Source organism: Rhinatrema bivittatum, chromosome 9, assembly GCF_901001135.1.
Source record: "Rhinatrema bivittatum chromosome 9, aRhiBiv1.1, whole genome shotgun sequence".
NCBI lineage: Eukaryota > Metazoa > Chordata > Amphibia > Gymnophiona > Rhinatrematidae > Rhinatrema > Rhinatrema bivittatum.
In genome coordinates this window covers 228,411,621-228,435,961 of record NC_042623.1, presented here as the reverse complement: position 1 = coordinate 228,435,961, position 24,341 = coordinate 228,411,621, and the positions used below count along the sequence as shown (strand labels likewise).

Here is a 24,341-nt window from a genome sequence, read left to right as displayed (position 1 = left end):
GCAGGGGTCTCCCTTCAGTCTTGTTTCAAAGCTACAGGCAGTGCCGAAAAATAAAATAAAAACGAACCCAACACCGCGGGGTGGCGGGCGGGTTTCGTGAGGACTAACATCCTGCTGTCCTGTGAGAACACCTGTTACATCAGGTAAGCAACATTTGCTTTCTCACAGGACAAGCAGGATGGTTGTCCTCACAAATGGGTGAGTACCGAGCTGAGGATGTCCTAACATGCACCAAATGTACCCAACGGCGTGCAACAGGCACAACAACTGGGGTGGAATTTGGGAGAGGGCATCCGCACCCTACCGGGAAGGTGGAAGAGTGTTGGTACCTCATGTTGGAAAAAGGTTACGCAAGACAGATTGGCCGAAGATGGAATCCTGTCTTACAGCTTTGTCCAAAAAATAGTGGGCTGCAAATGTATGGAGGGAACTCCAGGTTGCAGCCTTGCAGATGTCAGGAAGCGGCACCGATCGAAGGTGTGCTACTGAAGTCGCCATGGCCCTCAGAGTGTGCTTTGACACGGTCTTGGAAAGGAATGCCAGCTTGCTGATAGCAGAAGGAGATGCAATCCGCCAACCAGGAGGAAAGAGCCTGCTTACCCACAGGTTGCCCTAACTTGTTAGGATGGAAAGAGACGAATAATTGAGTGCTCTTCCTGTGGGCAACTGTACGGTCTAGATAGAAAGCTAGAGCTCGTTTACAGTCAAGGGTATGCATAGTCTGTTCCCCGGAGTTGGAGTGGGGCCTGCGAAAGAAGATAGGTAGTATGATGGATTGATTGATGTGAAACTCCGAAACTACCTTAGGTAAAAACCTAGGGTGAGTGCGGAGTACCGCCCGGTCCTGCAGGAGTTTAGTGTAAGGCGGATAGGTGACTAAGGCCTGTAGTTCACTAACCCTGCGAGCCGAAGTGATAGCCAAAAGGAATAACACTTTTCATGTGAGATATTTCAGGTCACAGGAGTGAAGAGGTTCGAAAGGTGGTTTCATAAGGCGACCAAGAACCAGATTAAGGTCCCAAGATGGGGCCGGAGGACGTAAAGGTGGCTTCAGATGGAGCAAGCCTTTAAGAAAACGTGTAACAAGGGGTTGTACTGAAATAGGGACACCCCCAATGCCTTTGTGGAAGGCGGCTACCGCACTAACATGCATTCTAATGGAAGAGGTCTTGAGACCTGATTCTGATAGATGCCAGAGATAGTCCAAGAATTTAGAAATTGGACAGGAAAGGGGATCAAGTGACTGAGAAGTGCACCATGATGTATACCTTTTCCATTTGTATAAATAAGATTTCCTTGTGGAAGGCTTTCGTGAAGCGATCAGGACACGAGAAACTGAATCTGAAAGGTTAAAGGGCTGAAGGACTAACCTTTCAACATCCATGCCGTCAGGGACAAGGCTTGGAGGTTGGGATGGAGGAGGCATCCATCGTTTTGAGTGATCAGATGCGGATCCTTTCCCAGAGGAATGTGTCTGCGGATGGAGAGATCCTGGAGTATGGGAAACCACACTTGGCGTGGCCAGTGCGGTGCTATCAGGATCATAGTTCCCCTGTCCTGACGTAGCTTCACGAGAGTGTTCGACAGAAGAGGAAGTGGAGGGAATGCATAAAGCAGACCGGTTGTCCACGTGAGGGAGAATGCATCCCTCGGCCGAGAGTGCTGGCTCCGAAAGAGAGAGCAGTAATTGTCTACTTTGTGGTTCTGAGGGGACGCAAAGAGGTCTATATGGGGATAACCCCATTTGTGAAACAGAGAGGTCGCTACCAAGGGGTCGAGTGACCACTCGTGTGGTTGGAAGACACGGCTCAGCTGGTCTGCCAATACATTGTCTGCTCCCGGCAAGTAGGTGGCTCTGAGGTACATGGAGTGGGAGAGGGCTTCTGCCCAAATCTGCGCAGCTTCCTGACACAGAAGGAAGGAACCTGTGCCTCCCTGCTTGTTTATGTACCACATGGCCACCTGGTTGTCTGTCTGAATTATGATTGTGTGGTTTGATAAGCAATCTTGAAAGGTCCTGAGAGCATATCGGATTGCTCTCAGTTCCAGGAAATTTATCTGGTGTTTGGCTTCCTCTGGTGACCAGAACCCTTGAGTTTGTAAATTGTTTACATGGGCTCCCCAACCGATGTTGGAAGCGTCGGTGGTGAGGATTATCTGGGGAGCTGGTGGAAGAAAAGGCAAGCCCTGTAGGAGGTTGGATTGATTTGTCCACCAAGCAAGAGACAGACGGAGTGCATCGGTGATGCGAACAATGGAGGACAGAGGCTGAACGGTTTGTGTCCATTGGAGTCTCAGAGTCCATTGCGTGATTCTCATGGCTAGACGGGCCATGGGAGTCACATAAACTGAGGAGGCCATGTGTCCCAGTAGAATGAGAAATTGGCGAGCTGTAGCTGTGGGTTGAGACTGCAGCTGGCGAGCTGGGACACAAGGGTTTGAACCCGTGGATGAGGAAGGAAGGCTTTTGCTTGTAAGGTGTCCAAGTCTGCCCCAATGAAGGATAAGGTCTGAGATGGGATTAAGTAGGATTTGTCGTAATTGACAAGAAACCCTAGAGAAAGCAGAGTTTGAATTGTTAGGGTCAGGGAGGACCGAGCTATCTGCTGGGTTGGGGCCCTGATTAACCAATCGTCCAGGTAGGGGTAGACGTGGACACCTGCCTTCCTCAGAAAAGCTGCCACTACCACGAGGCATTTGGTGAAAACTCGTGGTGCGGATGCCAGGCCGAAAGGTAGCACTCGATATTGGTAGTTATTTCGGCCTACTAGAAAACACAGATATTTGTGATGAGATTGCGTGATCGCAATGTGGGTATATGCGTCTTTGAGGTCTAGAGAGCATAGCCAATCCCCTCTTTGCAGCAGAGGGAGAAGCGAGTCCAGGGTTACCATCTTGAACTTCTCCTTGTGAAGGTACTTGTTGAGGGCCCGTAGGTCCAAGATCGGACGAAGTCCCCCTGACTTTTTTGGGATCAGGAAGTACCTGGAGTAGAACCCTAGTCCTTGTTGTGAGAGAGGAACGGATTCTATAGCGTTTGACTGGAGGAGAAGGGATACTTCCTGCTCTAGAAGAACAGAGTGATCGGTGAGTCTCCACGCCTGCCGGGGTGGGGAGTCGGAAGGTAGAGTCAGGAAGTTGAGATGGTAACCCTGTGCAATTATTGCTTTCACCCACTGATCTGTGGTGATATGACGCCACCTTTCTAGAAAGTGGCACAGCCGACCTCCTACTGGTATGGCTGGAAGAGGGGTTTGGCAAGTGCTCTCTAAATGAGAGTCAAAAACCCGCCGCAGGGCCAGGTTGTGGAGCTGGTGCAGGCTTTTGTTTACGAGACTGGCGAGGTTGAGTTTTATGGTAAGACCTCGCAGGCCTAGCCTTGGCTAGTGGGGGATAATACTTCCGAGGCCGGAAAAAATACTTTTTTGAGTCTTTTCTAAACGGCTGTTTAGAAGGCAAGTCAGGAGGAATGGATGAGAGCTGTTTAAGGGTCTCATGATGATCTTTTAGTTCAGCAACAATTTGCTGAATCTGCTCACCAAACAAGTTATCCCCTAGGCAAGGCAAGTCAGAGAGTCTATCCTGAACCTCCGGACGAAGGTCAGATGACTTGAGCCAAGCCCAGCGTCTAGCAGAGATAGCCGTAGCAGAAAGTCTAGAGGAAGCATCAAAGATGTCATAAGCTGTTCTTATTTCATGCTTCCCAGCTTCAAAACCTTTATTTAGAAGGGATTGAAGCTGTGGCTTGAACTGTTCTGGTAAGGCATCTGAGAACTCCTGCATTTGTTTAAGGATGACCCTATTATATTGAGTCATATATAGCTGATAAGAAGCTATCCTAGAAATCAGCATGGCTCCTTGGTATACCTTCCTACCTATACTATCTAGGAATTTGTTTTCCTTAGTAGGAGGTATGGAAGAATGTGGCTTTGTTCGTTTAGCTTTCTTTTGAGCTGATTCTACCACAACAGAATGATGGTCCAATTGTGGTTTCTGAAAGCCAGGTGCTGACTGTACAATGTAGGTAGAGTCAGCTTTTTTGTTTACCGGAGCAACAGATCCAGGAGATTCCCAATTCTTTTTGAGAAGGTCTAGAAAAACCTGATGAATTGGAATAGAGGTGATGACCTTAGGGGCATCCAGGAATTGGAGCAATTCCATCATCTGGTGCCTGTCATCTTGTTCAGATTGAAGCTGGAAAGGGACCAACTCCGACATGTCCTTCACAAAATTTATGAAAGAGAGGTCCTCAGGGGGAGAACGCTTTCTACTCTCCGGAGGAGAGGGTGGTGAAGGCAAATCATCGGTGTCGGTCGAGGTATCATCACCCCAAGTGTCATAAGGATCAGGTTGTTGACCCTTAGGACCATGAGCGGGTTGAATACCTGAAGGCCCCGGTTGAGGCTCCGAGAAACTCGAAGGAATCACCGGGGGCATCGAGAACGTCCTCGATGGAATCGATGTCGGCATCAGTATCGAAGGAACCGGTGTCGGCATCAAGGGACTCTGTGTCGGCATCGGAATCCTCGGTGGAGCTGATGTGCGTATCGCCCCCGAGGAATGTATCGGTGGCGAGGGACGACAAGGCACCGATGGAACTATCCCCGAAGGGGGAATTCGATACGGTGTTTCTCCACCTGATGAGAAGGCTGTCGGTGATCCGGGTATTGCCGGTGGAAGGGCATTCATAAGCGCCTCCATCCGGGCAAGCAGCGGCGCCAGTGCTGCTGGAATCGGATCGGTGACCGGTTCCACTCTCGGTGCCGGAGTCGGTGCCGGAGGAGTCTGGAACCGTAGCATCGCCTTGTCGATGGCCTCCTGGACCAGCCGGTCCAGTTCTGCCCGGAGACCTGGGGTAACTAGACCCGGCTCGACGGGAGAGGGAGGCTGAGCCGGAGGGACCACCGTCACTGGTGGAATCGCGGCTCCCAAACCCCGGAGGGGTGAGGGTTGCCTCGGTGTCTGCGAGACAGGGGTGGACAGTGCCACTTCTGGTCGAGACTTCTTTGGCGGAGGCTCGGATGGTACGGAGGTCAATGACATCGATTCCTCGACAGGCCGAGACTTATGACGTCGATGGCGATGTTTCTCCTTCCGATCCCCTCGATGATCAGGGGAAGGGACAGGAGTCGATGGCCGTGAAGTCATCAATGGCGGACGGTCACCGGAGGGTCGTCGATGATGAGACTTCGACGGTGCCGGTTCCGATGACATCGATGCAATCGATGGCGTTGGGGTACGAGCATGGAAAAGGAGTCCCATCTTTTCCATTCTGGCTTTGCGACCTTTTGGTGTCATTAGGGCACATTTGGTGCAAGTCAGGACATCATGCTCGCTTCCTAAGCACAAAACACAGACTCTATGTGGGTCTGTGATTGACATAGTTCGGGTACAATCCGGACACCGACGGAACCCCGACGCCATGGCCATAGGCCAAAAATTTAGCCGCGGGACTGTCGACTGCCAACGGGCCTCAAGGGCCAAACTCGACGGTAGTCGACCAAACGACGGCAAAAACTTACCGAAGTTCCGCGGATGAAAAAATTTGAAGGGAGACCCCTGAGGGGCAAATTTTCTTCAGAAATTTTTAATTGAAGAATTCCTGTCAGGAACGTGGTTTAGAGCTCTTTGACCGCATGGGTACTGCTGCGCGGAAAAAAGAAGACTGAAGGGAGACCCCTGCTGGCTGCAGGGTTAGTGCCGTGCTAGGCATGCCCAGTAGGGGCCAGTCAAAGTTCCTTAAACTCTGACAGAAGTTTTCCGTGGTTGGGCTCCATCCATTTGTGAGGACAACCATCCTGCTTGTCCTGTGAGAAACAATAAGCTCTCAGCAATAAGCGGTCAGCAATACACGCTCAATAGTATACAATATGCTCTCAGCAATATGCGGTCAGCAATACACGCTCAATGGTATTCAATATGCTCTCAGCAATAAGCGGTCAGCAATATACGTACAATGATGTATATAACATGCGCTTAGTCATAGACATGCGCCTATCACGGGCGCTCAATACCTGAACAAGGCCCACAAAATGGCGCCCTCCACGGCGTGCCACGCCGCCGATCCTCGGTTCCTCGGAGACCAAAAGTAAGAGATGTACGCCTTACCTGATCCTCGGCACTTCCCGGCTGGAACCCGGGCGGTCTCCAGCTGCGGGGGGAGAGGGCAAGTACCTTCACCGCCGTGTTTGAGGATATGCACCCGCTGCCTCGTCCACACCGGGACCGAGGCGCCTCGTATGCCTCACCCGAACCTCGCCCGGGGGCTACGTCCCTGCCGCGATTCGGCCACCGGACCGAGGTCTTAAACCTCCGGGGGATCGCGGAAATCACCCCGGGAAACTCTACTGGGGGAGGGACCTTAGGGTATCACCGCAGGAATGCGGGGCTCGATGCTGTAGAAGTTTTAGTAAAAAGAAAGTAGAAAGTAGAAAAATAGAGAGTAGATTTGGAAAACACGCTCTACGAGCGTGCAGGCTCTCCAAACTGCTTTGGAGACGGAAATTACTAAGTTGCTACGCTTCCTGTGGGGGTATATATACACCCCTGCTGACGTCAGATCCGTCTCCAACTGCTAGCACGAGCATACTATACCCATTCGTTCTGAGTCCATCTGGCTACACGACAGGAAAGAACAGATTATTTCAAAAACACTGATGAGTGGAATATCCAATAATTAAAAACTCAAAAAAATTTCTAGATACCAATAAAATATTTCAAAATAGCAGCACAAAGACCCAGTAATGAAAAATAAGCATACAAAAATGTTTTTGCTCTGCATATCTGGGAACGTTTGATATCCAGGTCTCCTGAGATTGTTTTGAATTAGCAGGAGGAGGGGTGGTTTGCTTGGAACTTTCTCCTCTCTCTCAGTCACATACCAGCACTCTCTCTCACACTGGCTCTCAATTACACACCTATACACACATGCTCTCAGTCACTCACATATACACATGCTTTTTCTCTCACTTATACAGGTTCTTAATTACACATTTACACACATGCTGTCTATCTTTTCAGGCTTACACACACAGGCTTTCAATCACACACATACATGCTGTCTTTTTCTCTCACACAGACTCTCATTCACAAGCTTACAAACATGCTCTTTCTCTCTCTCATTTACACACAGGCTCTCAATCACATACTCACATGCTCCCTCACCTAAACCAGCTCTCAGACACAGACACACATGCTCTCTCTTTCACACAGGCTCTCAATCACATACTGACATGCTCCCTCACCTAAACCATCTCTCAATCACACACAGACACACATGCTCTCTCTCTTACTTATACACACAGGCTCTTAATCATACATACACATGATCTCTCACACACAAAGGATCTCAATCATACACACATACTCTTTCACACAAACAGGTTTTCAATCACAAACTTACACATACAGGTTGCCAATCGTAAATTTACATTCTTGCTCGCTCTCTCACAGGCAGGCTCTCAATCACAGACATACTCTCTTTCACATATACAGGCTCTCAGTCATTCACATACATGCTATCTCACACACACACATACACACACAGGATCTCAAACACACATCCTTGTTCATTCACTCTCTCTCCTTCCCTCCCTCCCCGGAACTAGCGGCAGCAGCAGCCTCCTCCCAACTCTAACCTCCTTCATTTTCAGCCCTCACATGGAGAAAGGAGCCCCAAGGGCCGCGGGAGTTGACGTTCATCTTTTTTTCTCAGACGCGCTGCTCATTCCTCCGGCCGCATCTTTCTTCTGTTCTTCGCGCCAATGCTGACCAAACTCGCATGGTCTCTTCTTCCCACACACGCACCCGCATGCCTGTGCCGCTGACGCCACCTGATCTGCCGCGTTCCGCCCGGGCTGACAGCATTTTAAGCCCGGGCGGAGGAGGACCGGGGAGCAGCTGGGTCAGCGGGGGACCGGGAAATGTGGCAACACACCTGCGTGTTCTTGGCGACACACCGGTGTGTCGCGACACACCGGTTGAGAACCACTGGTCTAGATAGGGGTAGACGTGAACACATTGAGTCCTGAGGAAGGCTGCTACTACTATGAGGCACTTGGTGAAGACTCGTGGTGCAGATGCCAGGCCGAATGGTAGCACTCGGTACGGATAGTGCTTGGGGCCTACCAGAAATCTCAGGAACCTGTGATGAGACTGAGTTATCGCAATGTGTGTGTAAGCGTCCTGGAGGTCTAGAGAGCAGAGCCAGTCTTCCCTTTGCAGAAGAAGGAGGGAACCCAAGGTTACCATCTTGAACTTTTCTCAGAGGAGGTACTTGTTGAGGGCACGTAGGTCCAGAATTGGATGAACGCCACCTGATTTTTTGGGGATTAGAAAGTACAGAGAATAGAATCCTAGGCCTTGTTGGGAGTAAGGCACTGGCTCTATTGCTCTGGACTGGAAGAGGAGGGAGACCTCCTGCTCCAGGAGAAGTGAGTGGTCGGATGTTCTCCACGTCGGTAGAGGTGGGGAATCCACTGGGATGGAGAGAAAGTTCAGGTGATAACCTTGAGACCCACTGGTCTGAGGTGATTGTGTGCCACCTGTTGTTGAAATGGCACAATCGACCTCCCACTGGTATCTGAGGAAGTGGAAACTGGCTGCTGCTCTCTATGCAGGACTCAAAAGCTGGAAGCAGGGCCCGGCTGAGGAGCTACCTGCGGCTTTTGTTTCCGCAGTTGACGAGACTGGGCCTTTTGGAAAGGTCTCATGGAACAAGTCCTAGACTGTAGTGGATAGGACTTCTTTGGATGGAAGAATGACTTTTAGTATCCTTCCTGAAAGGCTGTTTGGAGGAATACTCAGAGGGCATCAGAGAGAGCTGGTGAAGGGTCTCATGATGGTCCTTGAGTTCCGCCACCGTCTGCTGAATCTGTTCGACAGATTGTCGCCTATGCAGGGCAGATCAGATAATCTGTCTTGTACTTCAGGTGTAAGTCCGATGACTTAAGCCAGGCCCATCTTCTTGCTGAAATAGCAGTTGCAGAAACCCTGGAAGCAGTGTCGAAGATATTATAAGAGGATCTGATTTCATGCTTCCCTGCCTCGAAGCCCTTGTGTACCAGGGCTTGAAGCTGTTCCTGGAATTGCTGAGGCAGGCACTCTGCAAAGTCCTGTATCTGCTTGAATAAGACCCTGTTGCACTGGGTCATATACAGCTGGTAAGAGGCGATCCGGGAGATAAGCATTGATCCCTGGAAGACACGCCAGCCAATGGCATCCAGGAATTTCTGTTCCTTACATGGGGGAAAGGAAAAGTGGGGTTTTGATCTTTTTGCTCTCTTTTGGGCCGATTCTACAACCACAGATCCAGCTGAGGTTTCTGGAATCCTGGGGCTGACTGGACCAAATAAGTGGTATCAGCTTTCTTGATGACTGGAGCAACAGAACCAGGGTGTTCCCAGTTCTTTTTGAGGAGATCCAAAAGAACCTGGTGAATAGGGATGGAGGTTATTTCCTTGGGAGCATCCAGGAATTGTAACAGCTCCATCATTTGATGCCTATCATCTTGCTCAGTCTGTAATTGGAAGGGAACCAATTCAGACATTTCCTTCACAAAATTTATGAAGGACAAGTCCTCTGAAGGAGAACTCTTCAGTAGGAGAAGGTGGCGATGAATCATCAGTCCAGGTGTCATAGGGATCAGCACCTGTCCCTGCAGGAACCTGAGGAGGACGGGACGATGGTATTCCTGAAGGTCCTGGTCTAGGATCTGAAGGCATCGAAGGAAGCACCGATGAAGGCATTGAGGGTATCGGTGGCACCGATGGGCGCATCGGCATCGATGGTTGAGGCATCGGCAGGACTCCCGACGGAGGAATGCGGTACGGTGTTTCCCCTCCTGATGACAGGGTAAGTGGGGAAGGCACTGGAGCCATCGGTGACCCAGGATCCATCTGTGGAAAAGCAGCTATGAGCGCTTCCATCTTCGAGAGCAGCGGTGCCAATGCTGCTAGAATGGGATCGATGGTCGGTTCCGCGACCTGCGCCGGGGGGGGGGGGGGGGGGGGGGGGGGGGGGGGGACCTTGGAGTCTGTGCATCGCCTTATTGATGGCCTCCTGAACCATCCAGTCCAGTTCTTCACGGAGACCTGGAGCAAGCAGCCCTGGCTCTGGAAGGGAAGAAGGAGGCAGAGGCATAGCTGGAGGGACCACCGTTAAAGGCGGAGTCGCGGCTCCTGATACCCATCCGGGTGAGGGGTGCCTCGGTGACCCGGTTGCAGAAAGGGTCGGTGCCTTTTCTGGATGGGGTTTCTTCGATGGTGGATCGGACGATGGCGATGTCGATGATTTTCCTTCATCGATGGTCCGAGCCTTCCGGTGTCGATGCCGATGTTTCCCTCTACGGATCGATCCTGAGGGGAGTAGAGGTCGTCCAAGGGAAGAGAAGTCGTCGACGCCGGACATTCATCGGCCGGTGGCCGATACTGGGGCGAAGTGGATGGTGCCGGTTCAGATGACGGCGAAGCAATAGACGGCGTCTGAGTTTGAGAATGGCAGAGAAGTTCCATTTTCTCCACTCTGACCTTGCAACCTTTTGGTGTCATTAAGGCACATTTGATGCAAGTCAGGACATCATGCTCGCACCCGAGATACATTACACAGACTTTATGCGGGTCTGTTATGGACATGGTACGAGTACAGTCCGGGCACAGACGGAACCCAGATGCCATGGCCTTTGAAACATTTAGCCGCAGTATGGTCGATGGCCAGTAGGCCGAGAGGGCCAAACTAGACGGGAACCGACCGAAAACGGGTAAAACCTTACCGGAGTACCGAGGATTCAAAAATTCAAAGGAGGGACCCCTGTGGGGTATAACATTTTTTAGTAATTCTGTGAGGAAAATTCCTGTCAGGAATCTCTGTGGAGCTCCTTAACACGCATGGCTACTGCTGCGCGAAAAAAGAAGACTGAAGGGGGACCCCTGCTGGCTGCAGGTTTAGTGCCATGCTGGGCATGCCCAGTAGGTGCCAATCAAAGTTCTAGAAACTTTGACAAAAGTGTTCCGTGATTGGGCTTCATCCTGTGATGTCACCCATATGCGAGGACTAGCATCCTGCTTGTCCTGGGAGAATATGCATTTTTCCCCTTCTCATTCTACACACAACACACCATAATGACAAAGGGAAATCAGGTTTGTAGAAATTTGTACAAATTAAAAAAAATAAATCCTGAAATATCACATTTACATAAGTATTTAGAGCCTTTACTCAGTATTTTGTTTAGGCACTTTTTGCAGTGATTACAGCCTCAAGTCTTTTTGGATATGACGCTACAATCTTGGCATGCCTGCATTTGGGGATTTTCTCCCATTCTTCTCTGCAGATCCTCTCAAGCTCTATCAGGTTGGATGGAGAGCATCGATGCACAGCTATTTTCAGGTCTCTCCAGAGGTGTTTGATTGGATTTAAGTCCAGGCTCTGGCTGGGCCACTCAAGGACATTCGCTGCATTGTCTTGGCTGTATGCTTAGGGTCGTTGTCCTGTTGGAAGGTGATCCGTCGCCCCAGTCTGAAGTCCAGAGCACTCTGGAGCAGGTTTTCATCAAGGCGCTCTTTGCTCCATTTATCTTTCCCTTGATCCTGACTACTTTATATACTCAATGCATAAGTCAATAAATCAAAAGTTTTAAAATTCATCTTTAAAAATATGGTCGCCTTATGCACGGGTCAATCATCAATAATTATTCTGATGACTAACCCTGGTCATTCGGTCATTCACTTCTTTCCTTCTTCCCCATCTATTAACTAACCCACTTATCAGGATAATGACAGGACTTGCAGTTGCTCAGGCATGTCTTCCCTCCTCCCCTGCGCTGTCCCAGTGTGGCAGTAGGACAGCTTCTGCCCTGCACTCCTTCCTGATCCCTTAACTCATCTACTTGTTGCTATCAGGACAATGACAGGACTTGCATTGCTCAGGCGTGTCCTCCCTCCTCCCCTGTCTGGGCCTGACTGGCACACTTAGAACCACATAGTTCAAAGTGGGACACCGGGACTCGCGGGGGAGGATGTGCCTAAGCAACTGCAACTCCTGTCATTGTCTTGATAGCAGCAAGTGAGTTAATGGATTGGAAAGGGAGGGAGAGAGGGAAGGAGTGAATGACTAGGGATAGCCACAGGGGAGGGCGGGAAAGAATGTACAACCAGGGACAGCCATGAGCCCCCTAGGTTCTACCCTTGACTTATCGATGGGTCATAGCAATTTTCTTATTTTTTTGGCCCAAAAATGCCCTTGACTTAGCCACTAGTATATACAGAAGTCTCCCAGTTCCAGCAGCTGAAAAACACCCCCACAGCATGATGCTGCCATCACCATGCTTCACCATAGGGATGGTATTTGCTAGGTGATGAGTGATGCCTGGTTTCCTCCAGAAACGACACATAGCATTCAGGCCAAAGAGTTCAATCTTGGTTTCATCAGACAAGAGAATCTTGTTTCTCAGGCTCAGAGTCCTTTAAGTGCATTTTGGCAAACTCCAAGCAGGCTGTCATGTGCCTTTTACTGAGGTGTGGCTTCCATCTGGCCACTCTACCATAAAGGCCTGATTGGTGGAGTGCTGCAAAGGTTGTCCTTCTGGAAGATTCTTCCATCTCCACAGAGGAACTCTGAAGCTCTGTCAGGGAGACCATGGTGTTCTTGGTCACCTCCCTGACCAAGCCCTTCTCCACCAATTGCTCAGTTAGTCTTGGTTGCTCTGAATTTCTTCCATTTAAGAATGATGGAGACCACGGGGTTCTTAGGGAACTTCAATGCTGCAGCAATGATTTTGTACCCTTCCCCAGATCTGTGCCTCGACACAATCCTGCCCTGGAGGTCTACAGACAATTCTTTCGACTTCATGGCTTAGATTTTGCTCTTCAAAGAAACATGTGATTACAAAATTGTCAACTTTTCATTCGTTTGGCATGTTCTAATGCTTTGTATGGGACCTTCATACACCCAGATACTCAGTTTAACATTCCACCACTTTCTGGTCATATTTAATTGGATATATATTTTTTAAATAATTTTTTTTGGCTTGTAAAATAGAGGAGGAAGACAATTACTTCCCGTTAACCATGCATTTTACAGGCAACAAAAAAATTCTTAAAAAAAAAAAATTATATCCAATTTCAGGACAGATGATTATATATTACCAGAAAGTGGTGGAAACAAACTGAGTATCTGCTGGGTGTTATGAAGGAAGTATAGGAAAAGTATAGAGTAGCTCTACGGAATTACAGATCCGCTATTAATTTAGCAAAACTAGATTTTTATGCTGAAAAAATCCACAAATTCCAGTTTAACCCTAAAATTCTATTCTCTTATGTCTCTGACCTTATAAAGCCTATAATCACAACAATAGCAGTAGATAATCTACAAGATAAAACTAACGAATTCGCTAAGTATTTCACGGATAAGATTACTATTCTTAATAATCTAATAGCTACGATGAAACAGGCTATTTCACTTCCGTCCAACCCGTCTAGTAGTTGGCCAACTTTCAACTTAGTTTCATCTTTGGAAATTGTCAACGTTCTTAAAAACATGAATCCGGCAGCACACCCTCAGGATTCTTTAGCTATAAAACTACTTCAATCAGTACCAGATATTGTAGCACGGCCTTTAGCAGACATTGTAAATGTATCTTTAGAAGAAGGCTGTTTCCCTGATACTCTCAAATGTGTGGTGGTGAAACCCTTACTAAAAAAAAAACCCAATTTGGATCCGGAAAATTTAGCCAACTTCCGTCCTATATCTACTATACCTTTCTTAGCCAAGCGTTTAGAAAAGGTTGTAAATAAACAACTGATGGAGTATGTGGAGAACCACCATCTGTTCTATCTTTCTCAATATGGATTTCGTAAGTCACACAACAAAAAACCCTCATTACATCTCTTTCAGATGTTATGCTAAGAGGTTTGGACTATGGAAATTCGTACCTTTTGATATTATTAGATATCTTGGCGGCCTTTGACACTATAAACCATGATTCTATGATTTGTAGACTCCAAAAAATTGGTCTTAAAGATGTTACACTTGCTTGGTTTAAATCCTACCTTCCTAATAGATCATTTAGAGTAAAAATAGGTACGGTAGAATCCGAAAAGGTTATGTTATCATCAGGAGTACCCCAGGGTTCATCCCTCTCTCCTATGTTGTTTAATATATACATGGCTCCTTTGTGCAGGTTACTAGCCGGTTTAGGATTAGTACACTACATTTTTGCAGATGATGTTCAGATTCTTCTCCCAATTACATTGCAGAACACATTGAAACTTTGGGGTATTTACTCCAATTCCATAAAACAATTACTCACACACATATGTCATTTTCACCCAACGATACAAAAACAGAGATTCTTAAAGAAACCAAAACCCTTGTTACACAGCAATGATTTTCAAATTGTGCTGCAGGCTCTTTTACTATCGAAATTGGACTACTGTAATGCCCTTTTTCTGGGCCTTCCGCTATCGTCTATTTGCCCTTTGCAACGTTTGCAGAATGCTGCCGCATGGCTATTTACAAATTCTAAAAAATTTGATCATATCACCCAGTTTTGATGAGCCTTCATTGGTTACCAATTTATTTTCACATTCAGTACAAAAGTTTGACTCATTCACAAAACCATTTACGGAAATAACACAGAATGGTTAAATGCAGCTCTTCATATTCACACACCTTCATGTAACTTAAGATCATTAGGCAAGGCATTATTATCAGTTTCATCTCCGAAATCAGCACATTTAAACACGGTTAGGGAAAGGGCTTTCTCCTTAGCCGGGCCAAAACTCTGGAAATCTCTTCTTCTTAATTTACGACTAGAGGCAAACATTCAACCATTTAAGAAACAACTAAAAACATAGTTGTATGAGCAGGTGTTTAACAACTCAGAATAACATTCTAGCAACTCCCTCTGGAAAATAATTCAGATTAGATAAAGAAGTATTTATTTTTATAATTTTAACTTTTTTTAATGATGTCATCAGTAGTTAGGATGCTTTTACTAATTTAATGTATTTTATTATTTTGTAATTTATAGAGTATTATCAGGATTCTTAATTTTATAGGGTTTATTCATATATTTATTTTTTAGGGATAAGTATTAAAGGCTTATCCCCAAATTTTGATGTAAATAGACATGCAGTACATACAATGTTCGGTATATAAAAATGCCTAAATAAAATAACAAAATAATAAAAAAATTGGTTCTTACCTGCTAATTTTCATTCCTGTAGTACCACGGATCAGTCCGGACTCCTGGTTTTGCCTCCCCTCAAGCAGATGGAGACAGAAGTTTTAATGGACTCCGTCCTATACCTCTGAGGTGCCACCTAGAGTCTGTCAGTATTACACTGTACCCAAGCAGAACCACATAAACAACCTCCCCCCGAAGAGCAGAGGAAATGAAAAACTTGTAATTGGATGAACCAAATCATGCCCAAAAACTCTTACCCCGAAAAGGGGGGCATTAGGTAACATTCAGAAAGATTGCTAACTACTGGCCGAGCGGACTCCATTTTCCCATGGGTGGGAATCTGGTCTGATCCGTGGTACTACAGGAATGAAATTATTAATTTTCCTTTCCCTGTACGTACCCGGATCAGTCCTGACTTCTGGGATGTACCAAAGCTTCCCTAACCAGGGTGGGACTGAGAGAGTCCCACTCAGAGAACACTGGCCCCGAAAGATCTGGGCTCTGGAGCCCGGACATCAAGATGATAATGCCTCGCAAAGGTATGTGTAAATTTCCAGGTAGCTGCCCTACAAATCTCTTGCAGTAACACCTGTTGACATTCCACCCATGAGGCTGCTTGCGATCGAGTCGAATGAGCCTTAAGACCAACTGGAATCTGACGTCCCTGCACGAGGTATGCTGAAACAATAGCCTCCTTTAATCATCGTGCAATAGTAGCCTTTGAAGCTTTATGACCCCTCCTGGGTCCACTCCAGATGGAAACTGTTCGCAACCTCCACGTAACGCAACACCACCCTCTTTATATCCAACTTCCTCAAATCCCTAGACTCTGGAGTAGAAGAATCCAGGCCCGTGAAGGAAGGAAGCTCCACTGACTGATTCAAATGAAAAAAGGAGACCACTTTCTGGAGAAAGGAGGGAACAGTCCTTAAAGAAACTCCTGAATCAGAGATCCGTAAGAAAGGATTCTTGCAAGATAAAGCCTGAATCTCAGAAACGCGTCTTGCTAATGAAATAGCCACCAGAAAAATAACCTTCAACGTCAGATCCTTTAGGGTCGCCCGTTTCAATGGCTCAAAGGGAGCCGTACAAAAGGCGCGGAGATCCAAATTTAGCTTCCACGAGGGACAGGGGTTTCGGACTGGAGGATGCAAATGTTTAGCCCCTCTCAAAAAACGAGCCACGTCCGGATGAGAGGCCAGTGCAACTCCCTGTACCTTACCCCCAAAACAGGCAAGTGCCACCACCTGGACCCGTAAGGAATTAAATGCCAAACCTTTGGACAACCCCACTTGTAAAAAATCCAGAATATCCATAATTGAAGCCCTGGACGGCTGCACTTCATGGTCCAGACACCAGGACTCAAACACTCCCCAAATTCTAACGTATGCCCTGGAGGTAGAAGTCTTACGGGAATGCAAGAGTGTGGCAATGACCACATTCGAGTAACCCTTACTCCTCAACCTCTGCCTTTCAAAAGCCATGCCGCTACACAAAAGCTATCTACCTCTCCGAAACAAACGGGGCCCTGCCGGAAAAGATTCGGAGATGGTCAAAATCTCAGTGGACCGTCGACTGCTAGATTCAGGAGATCTGCAAACCATGGAAGCCACGGCCACTCCGGAGCTACAAGAATCACCTTGCCCGGATGAACTTCGATTCAACGCATCACTTTTCTGACCAACGGCTACGGTGGAAAGACATACAATAGGATGTCCCTTGGCCAGGGAAGGACCAGAGCATCTACTCCTTACGCTCCTGGCTCTCGTTGCCGACTGTAGAATCGAGGAGTCTTGGCATTGTGATACATCGTCATGAGTTCCATGGAGGGCATGGTCTAGTGCTTGCACAGAAGATGAAAAGCTTTGTTGGAGAGTTCCCACTCCCCTGGATCCAATTGGTGACGGCTTGGAAAATCAGCTTGCACATTGTCCACCCCGGCAATGTGAGAGGCCGCAATCTTGTAGAGGTGTTGCTCTGCCCAATTGATTAACAGCTGAGCTTCCGCTGCCACTGGACGACTCCTAGTTCCTCCCTGATGACTGATGTAAGCCACCGTCATTGCATTGTCGAAGAGTATCCTCACTGACCGTCCCTCTACCAAGGGCAGGAGAGCTTGTAGCGCCAACCGAACCGCCCTGGTCTCCAACCGATTGATCGACCAGGAGGATTCCGTTCGTATCCATTGGCCTTGTACCGCTGACCCTTGACAAACTGCTCCCCACCCAGAGAGGCTGGCATTGGTGGTCACCACTATCCAGGAGGGGATTTCCAAATCCACCCCCTGCCGCAAATTGTCCGGACAAAGCCCCCAAAGACGACTGGAATGCGCTGAGTCCGTCAGTGGTAGGCGAAGATGAAACTACTCGGAAAGCGGATTCCACCGGGAGAGCAAGGCTGACTGAAGAGGACGCATATGCGCAAAGGCCCATGGGACCAGCTCGAGAGTGGAAGCCATCGAACCCAGGAACTGTAAATAATCCCAGACCCTGAGAAGAGGCATGGATCGCAAGGACTCCACTTGAGTGAGAAGCTTGGATAGTCTCTCTTCGGTAAGAAAAACCTTTCCCAGGATCATGTCGAACCGAGCCCCAAGAAACTCCAAGGACTGGGAAGGAACCAGATGACTCTTGTCGAGATTGACCACCCAAACTAATGAGATCAACCTCTGAAGCACCCTCTGAACTGCTTCTCTGCAAAGGGCTTCCGATTTCGCTCAAATCAACCAATCGTCCAGGTAGGGATGCATCAGTATCCCCTCCTTTTGCAGGGCCACAACAACCATCACCTTGGTGAACACCCTTGGGTGCCGTCGCCAGACCGAAAGGTAGGGCGCAAAATTGAAAATGCTGTCCGAGGATTGCGAACCGCAGATACTTCTGATGATCCGGGCGAATGGGTATGTGCAAGTAAGCTTCTATCAGGTCCAATGACGCCAGAAATTCTCCCCTGTGCATGGACGCTATTATTAAGATCAGCGTTTCCATCCGAAAACGAGGCACCTTTAGAGTCCGATTGACACTCTAAGTTGAGGATGGGGCGAAAGGTGCCCTCCTTTTTGAGCACCACAAAGTAGATGGAGTAACGCCCACGCCTGAGTTCTCCTGCGGGAACCGGAACTATGGTGCCCAGGGCCTGTAAATGCTGCAGAGTACCTAGCACTGCCCGTCGTTTTTAGTGGTAAGAGCACGGGGAAATCATGTAGCGCTCGTGGACCAGACGAGCAAAATCTAAAGAGTAGCCATGTTCTATTATATATTTAGGACCCAATGATCTGATGTCAAGGTGGTCCACTCCTCTAGAAAAAGGGACAGCCTTCCAGCTATTCTTGGAACTGAGGCATGAACCGGCCTCGCTTCATTGTGTGGACTTGGTTCCTCCATGAGTCTGAGGGGCTCTGTCTCTGGAAGGCCGCTGGCCTCGAAAGGACTGGTTCCATGAATTCTGGCAGCCAGGCCCCTGCCAAAAAGACGATCCAGAGGAACATGAGGAGCGAAAATGGCGATTTCCCCGAAATCTTGCCCGCTGAGGAAAGGATCCTCTCATCCTGGGCCTGTCCTCCGGTATGGACTTTGTTTTCCCTCAGAGATTTTATCATGTCCTCCAATTGTTGTCCAAAGAGCAGCCTCCTCTTAAAGGGCAAGGACCCCAGTTGAGCTTTGGATGAGACATCCGACGACCAGTTCCAAAGCCATAGTAGCCGGCGAGCTGAGACCGCCTAGACCACAGTCCTACCGGAAGTCCGTAAAAGATCATAAAGGGCGTCTGCACTGTAAGCCACCGTGGCCTCCAGCTGACCTGCTTGCTGTGCCTGAGTGTCCGAAAGGGATAACGCTGCCTGTAAATCCTGCACCCAGTGGAGACTAGCCCGCAGCGCGAAACTGCTACACATGGCGGCCCGTACTCCCAGAGCTGAAACTTCTAAAATCTTAAGTTGCAACTCAAACTTGCGATCCTGCAAGTCCTTCAAGGCCATGGCCCCCGTCACCGAGATGGTGGTCTTCGTCATCACCGCAGACATGGCAGCATCCACCTTGGGTACCTTGAGGAGGTCAAGTGCGTCCTCTGGGAGAGGGTACAATTTGTCCATAGCTCGACTTACCTTCAGTCCCAGGTCGGGAGTGTCCCACTCCCTAAACAAGAGGTCAGTAATGGACATATGAAAAGGAAATGACCGAGCTGGACCTCGGAGCCCCACCATCACCGGATCCAAAGCATGAATCCTCCTGAGGGATTTCCATCCCTAGCTCCTCCAGGTTAGCCGGGATAAGTGGCCCTAATTCATCCTTCCTGAACAAACAGACCACCTTGGGGTCATCACCTTCCACCAGAGGCGTGCCCAAGTGCTTGGCAGGTTGGAGCTGATTATCTGGATCCGCATCCGGGCCCTGATCAGGAGCCTGCGGAAGAGACTCCCCCACATCAGACTAGTCCAAAGATGAGCTGTCCACTGGACAGGAAAAGGACCTAAGAGGACGTTTGTTCTTAGGGGCCCCAAGTCCTGAGGTGGCTTGGCCCGCTTTCGGGCCGAGGAGGACACTTTGCCCGCCCCCGACGCAGTTGCCTTACGAGGTACCTTTGTACCCTGACCTTTCGCAGCCTTGCGGGCCTTAAAGGCCCTGTGCAGCAGAAACACAAAATCAGAGGTAAATGAAGAGGAAGACCCATCCGAGTCTCCGGGGCCGTCCTCTGAGGAATGATCATCAGCCTCCTCACAATCGTCCCCCGCTGGGGCACCAGGCTGCAATGACTATGGTGGTGGGGAGATCCCCCCCCCCCCAGCAGCTCTCTCTTGTTCCCTGAACATCTGCAAAATGGCCTCCGTTCCCGCGCTGAGGAGGAATGGATCTGAGGGCTGGCACGGCAAATCAGGCCTCCCAGGCACCCGGCGCAATTTTAACCAGCTGCTGCGTGATTTTTCCAGTGACGATGCCCCCGAGGACTCTTCTCACCCAGACAAGCACCCCGTGCAAACTCCAGCTCTGAAGAGCCGCGCGCACTGCTGCACACAGTACAGGCTGCACTACGCAGCATAATCCCTGACCTAAATTTAGAACGGGCTGCAAAGTAAAGTGGTGAGAGAAAAATTAAGAGCGATTGGGAGCTGTCTGCGGTCTGACGGTGAGTCGGCAGCGAAAGGTAAATAAACGCGAAGAGAAAGCTCGGCTGGCAAAGCAGGGAAATTTAAAGAAACAGTACCTTTTTTTTTTTTAACTTTATGAAAGGTCCTCCTGAGGGTGAGTGACCTGGGCTCCCTGGTATCACCCTCAGCTGTGGGCAGTCACATGGTTCTCAACCCTCTGCTCAGGAGCCTCTACTACCAGGGGGGATAGTCCCACCAGGACCTGGCAACCCCCTGGGAGGCTGAAAAGGTATCTGTCCAATTCAAATCTATTCCCCTTTTTTTTTCTTCTATTTTTTTTTTAACTAGGAAATCTCAGAAAATCCAAAATGAAGTCCTAACACTATCTACCAGACTAAAGGGTTGCACCTCCACCATCTGCTGGAGACAGAGAAATATTGACAGACTCTAGGTGGCACCTCAGGAGTCCGTTAAAACTTCTCTGTCTCCATCTGCTGGAGGAGAGGCAAAACCAGGAGTCTGGACTGATCTGGGTACATACAGGGAACTGAATATGTATATCTTGGAAGAGAGGAGGTGCAGAGGAGATATGATACAAACCTTCAGATACCTGAAAGGTTTTAATAATGCACAATCGCCAAAGCTTTTCCGTTGGAAAGAAATCAGTAGAACTAGGGGGGATGAAATAAAACTTCAGGGAGGACGACTCAGAACCAATGTCAGGAAATATTTCTTCATGGAGAGGATGGTGGATGCCTGGAATGTCCTTCCGGAGGAGGTGATGAAGATGAAAACAGTGAAAGAATTCAAAGGGGCATGGGATAAACACTGTGGTTCCCTAAAACTACAGGATGGAAGTGAAGAAGAGTGCATGGGGGTTACTTGCTGTTGTGGTGGTTACTACCCTTAACCAATAAGTCTGCATACTGTTAAATACAACGCCATCATTGCTCTCTCCTTCAATGGGAAGGAGTTACAGGGAATTTGATTCAGACAGTAACCAACGAAGGCCCTGACGTTTATGGTTTGATAAGCATGGGGGTAACACCTGCATGGCACGACAGATACTACCATAAACTTACTGGGCAGACTGGATGGACCATTTGGTCCTTTTCTTCCGCATTTCATGCCAAATTGAATAAAAAGTTTACAATTTTGTAATCAGATGTTTTTATGAATTGCTATTGGATACATCTGAATTGGATTCAGACTCTGATTTTGCTCTGACATGCACTGTCTACTGTGGGACCTTATACAGACAGGTGTGTGCCTTTCTAAATCATGGCCAATCAATAGAATTTACCACAGGTGGAAGCCAATGGAGAAACATCTCAAGGATGATCAATGGAAACAGGATGCACCTGGGCTCAACTTTGAGTGTCATATGAAAGGGTCTGAATGCTTAGTGTAAATGTGATTTCATTTTTTTTTAATTAATTTGCACAAATTTCTACAAACCTGATTTCCCTTTGTCAATGAGGAAGGGAAAAATGCATATTATCCACTCTAGAATAAGACTGTAATGTAACAAAATGAGGCAAAAGTGAAGGGTCTGAACACTTTCTGAATGCACTATATATAAATTGATTGTAGGTTATGCCTCATTTTTCTTGCTCCAAGGTCACACAAGTAGAGAACATCATACCTCTGTATTTGTGCTATGAAACTATAGCACCATCTCTACAAAATTATGCTCGACTTCTCTCATGCCATATGGGCAATGATGGATGCCTCCTTATGTCTGCGAAAGACTTACAACTGATTCGTAGCAACTGATGCGAATCTAACACTTACCCAAGGAGACAGGAGAGGAAATTCTCCTGAAGTATGCCAAGTGAAATTATTTCTCTCGGCATATTGGCTTGTACATCTGGCTGCTGGGATGCCCACTGCATTGTAATCATAGTGTATATGCCTGATAGTCAGTACTATCAAAAAGGACTTCTAAATATCTGATCTTTTATACTTCAGTATTCTATGGAATGGGCTGGCTCAGAGTTCAGTATTAGAAGTAGTTCTTGCAAGGTTTACAGCTCTACTGCTAGTAATCCAAGGAGCCACAACCTATATTATTTAATCACTCAGAACGTTTAAGAACTGAAAAACTCTGATTTAGTCTGGTTGTTTATTCCACTTCATCTAACACTGCATCTTACCACAGTGAGCGTTTTCATAAGAGTTGATCAGTTCAGTTCTCTACCTATGCAGAAGGTCAATGTAACAGAGGCATGTGCCAGATTCAGTCCAACAAGCTGTGATTTCATATTCAAATCAGTGATTGGGAAAAGTGGATGGGAGACCAGGCATTTTAGTGCAAGAAAAAAAAGAAAAGTCTACACCGCTCCTCTCAAATTGTTTACTGAATCAAGAACTCTTTAAAAGGGCAGTTAAAAGGATTATTAAAAATAAACTACCTGAAATGGAAATCTGATGAGCTATTTAGCATGAATTATTGACCAGCAGCAGGAAGGCACTGCAGACAGCAATGGTTGTAGATCATTATATCTTGGGTTTCTCAATAGTCAGTCCAGGTGCCTAAAAAGTGCAAAAACCCCTCAGAAGTACTCTCGTGTGTCTTGCACAGTCATAACTGCTGGAATCAACTTTTACTCACTTTGAGAAAGCTACCATGAAGTTTATTCCAGGTCTATGCCTACAACTCCTCTTTTTACTGTTGCTTGTAATGCTTAACTAAGCTATGCACTGTGATTTACTTTGCTAAAACTACCATGTGTGTACTGGTAAAGTCATCTCAGACTGGCCTTGGGAAGGTGTTTGCACTATTTAAAAGGATAGAATTACAGAAGAGTAGATAAGGCAGCAAATGGAAAAAGGGGTAGGACTTGGGCTGCAAGATTAATGGGACAATGCAAAGACAAGAGAACAGCTTCTAAGGAAACCAAATGGATGATTACCTCCAAAAGATTACATGCTTCAAGAATCTTTCTCTTGATGGAGGGCTTCAATAAAGGCTTCAAGTTTTTCCTGGATTTCCCGAACTTTTTCTGGGGAGGGAACAAAAAGCAGATCAAATAATTTTCCTTAAATGTCTAATCATCATCTGTAGCAGCAGAAATCCGCTCCTTTTCCCCTTCCATATTTTAAAGCCCTTTGCAACATATGGTTTGTATTTAGTAGCAGCACTGACTTAATTACAACACTACAGACAATTTCATAATGGACTAGCTCTGTTCAGGAAAGCTCGGATTTCCAGCCATGCTCGCCTGCATGCACCTGCCACTCTGTGGTGCTCTTTATTCATTAAGTAAGGATTGCTAACCTCTCTCTCTCTTTTAATCCAATATCCTTCTTCTCCAGACTAGTAGCACCACTGCTATCAATTGGGCAAGAAACTGTTCCCAAGCTGACGAAACATAAGGCTTCAATATGCGAATACTTGAAAAAGCACCTGTATAAATCACTTTGTGGCGTGCGTGTGAGAGACCAACTTTAGGTTACAGAATTTTAGTGATGAATGTGACGTCGATGGAATGCAGATAAGGAGCCAAAATCTTTTGCCGAGGAAGCAACTTTTTAATAACAAAAAAAAAATGTAGGCTGACTAGATTATTAAGCTGCTTGAAATCTCCATTTACAAAAACTTTCTATTGCATGTGTTCCCCATAAAGTTCCTAAAAAGCTATTTTTATGGCTCTAATATTCTTTGCCAAGTCCATGGGATGCTCTATAATAGAATAATGATTACTGAAAAACCTGACTCAATATACACAGCAAAGTATTCCAGCTTTCCAAATAAACTTCCTGATGTTACTTCCACCATTATCACAAGCAGTTTATTGCAGCCTATTTTGATAAAACCACAGAGCCACAGGCTAATGAAGTACACTAACAACTACACAAGAAAAATCTCACCGATAGGGCATATTTTATATTTCGTATCTAGAGACAAGAGGAGTTCATTTATACATGGGCGATATAGCTCAATTTTGGTATCTTTGTGCGTCTGAATTCCCTTGTGCATCTGGAAATGCGAGCTCACCTCCTGCCTCTGTAGTTGAGATTTGAAATCTAGAGGAGGAAGAGGAGATGGGAGATGTAACATGTGGGAGAGAAAGG

The 24,341-nt window shown here is 47.4% G+C and overlaps 1 protein-coding gene across 2 annotated transcripts in view; it reads right to left on the bottom strand.

The window, feature by feature from the left end:
• The window catches only part of OPA1 (OPA1 mitochondrial dynamin like GTPase), a 568,764-nt gene that overhangs the window by 27,430 nt on the left and 516,993 nt on the right, over window positions 1-24,341 (bottom strand). For both annotated transcript variants that reach the window (XM_029616769.1, XM_029616770.1), the window contains one exon: window positions 23,180-23,269. In XM_029616769.1, coding sequence (XP_029472629.1) covers window positions 23,199-23,269 — 71 coding nt within the window. In that variant the 3' untranslated portion in view covers window positions 23,180-23,198. The remainder of the gene's footprint in view (window positions 1-23,179; window positions 23,270-24,341) is intronic.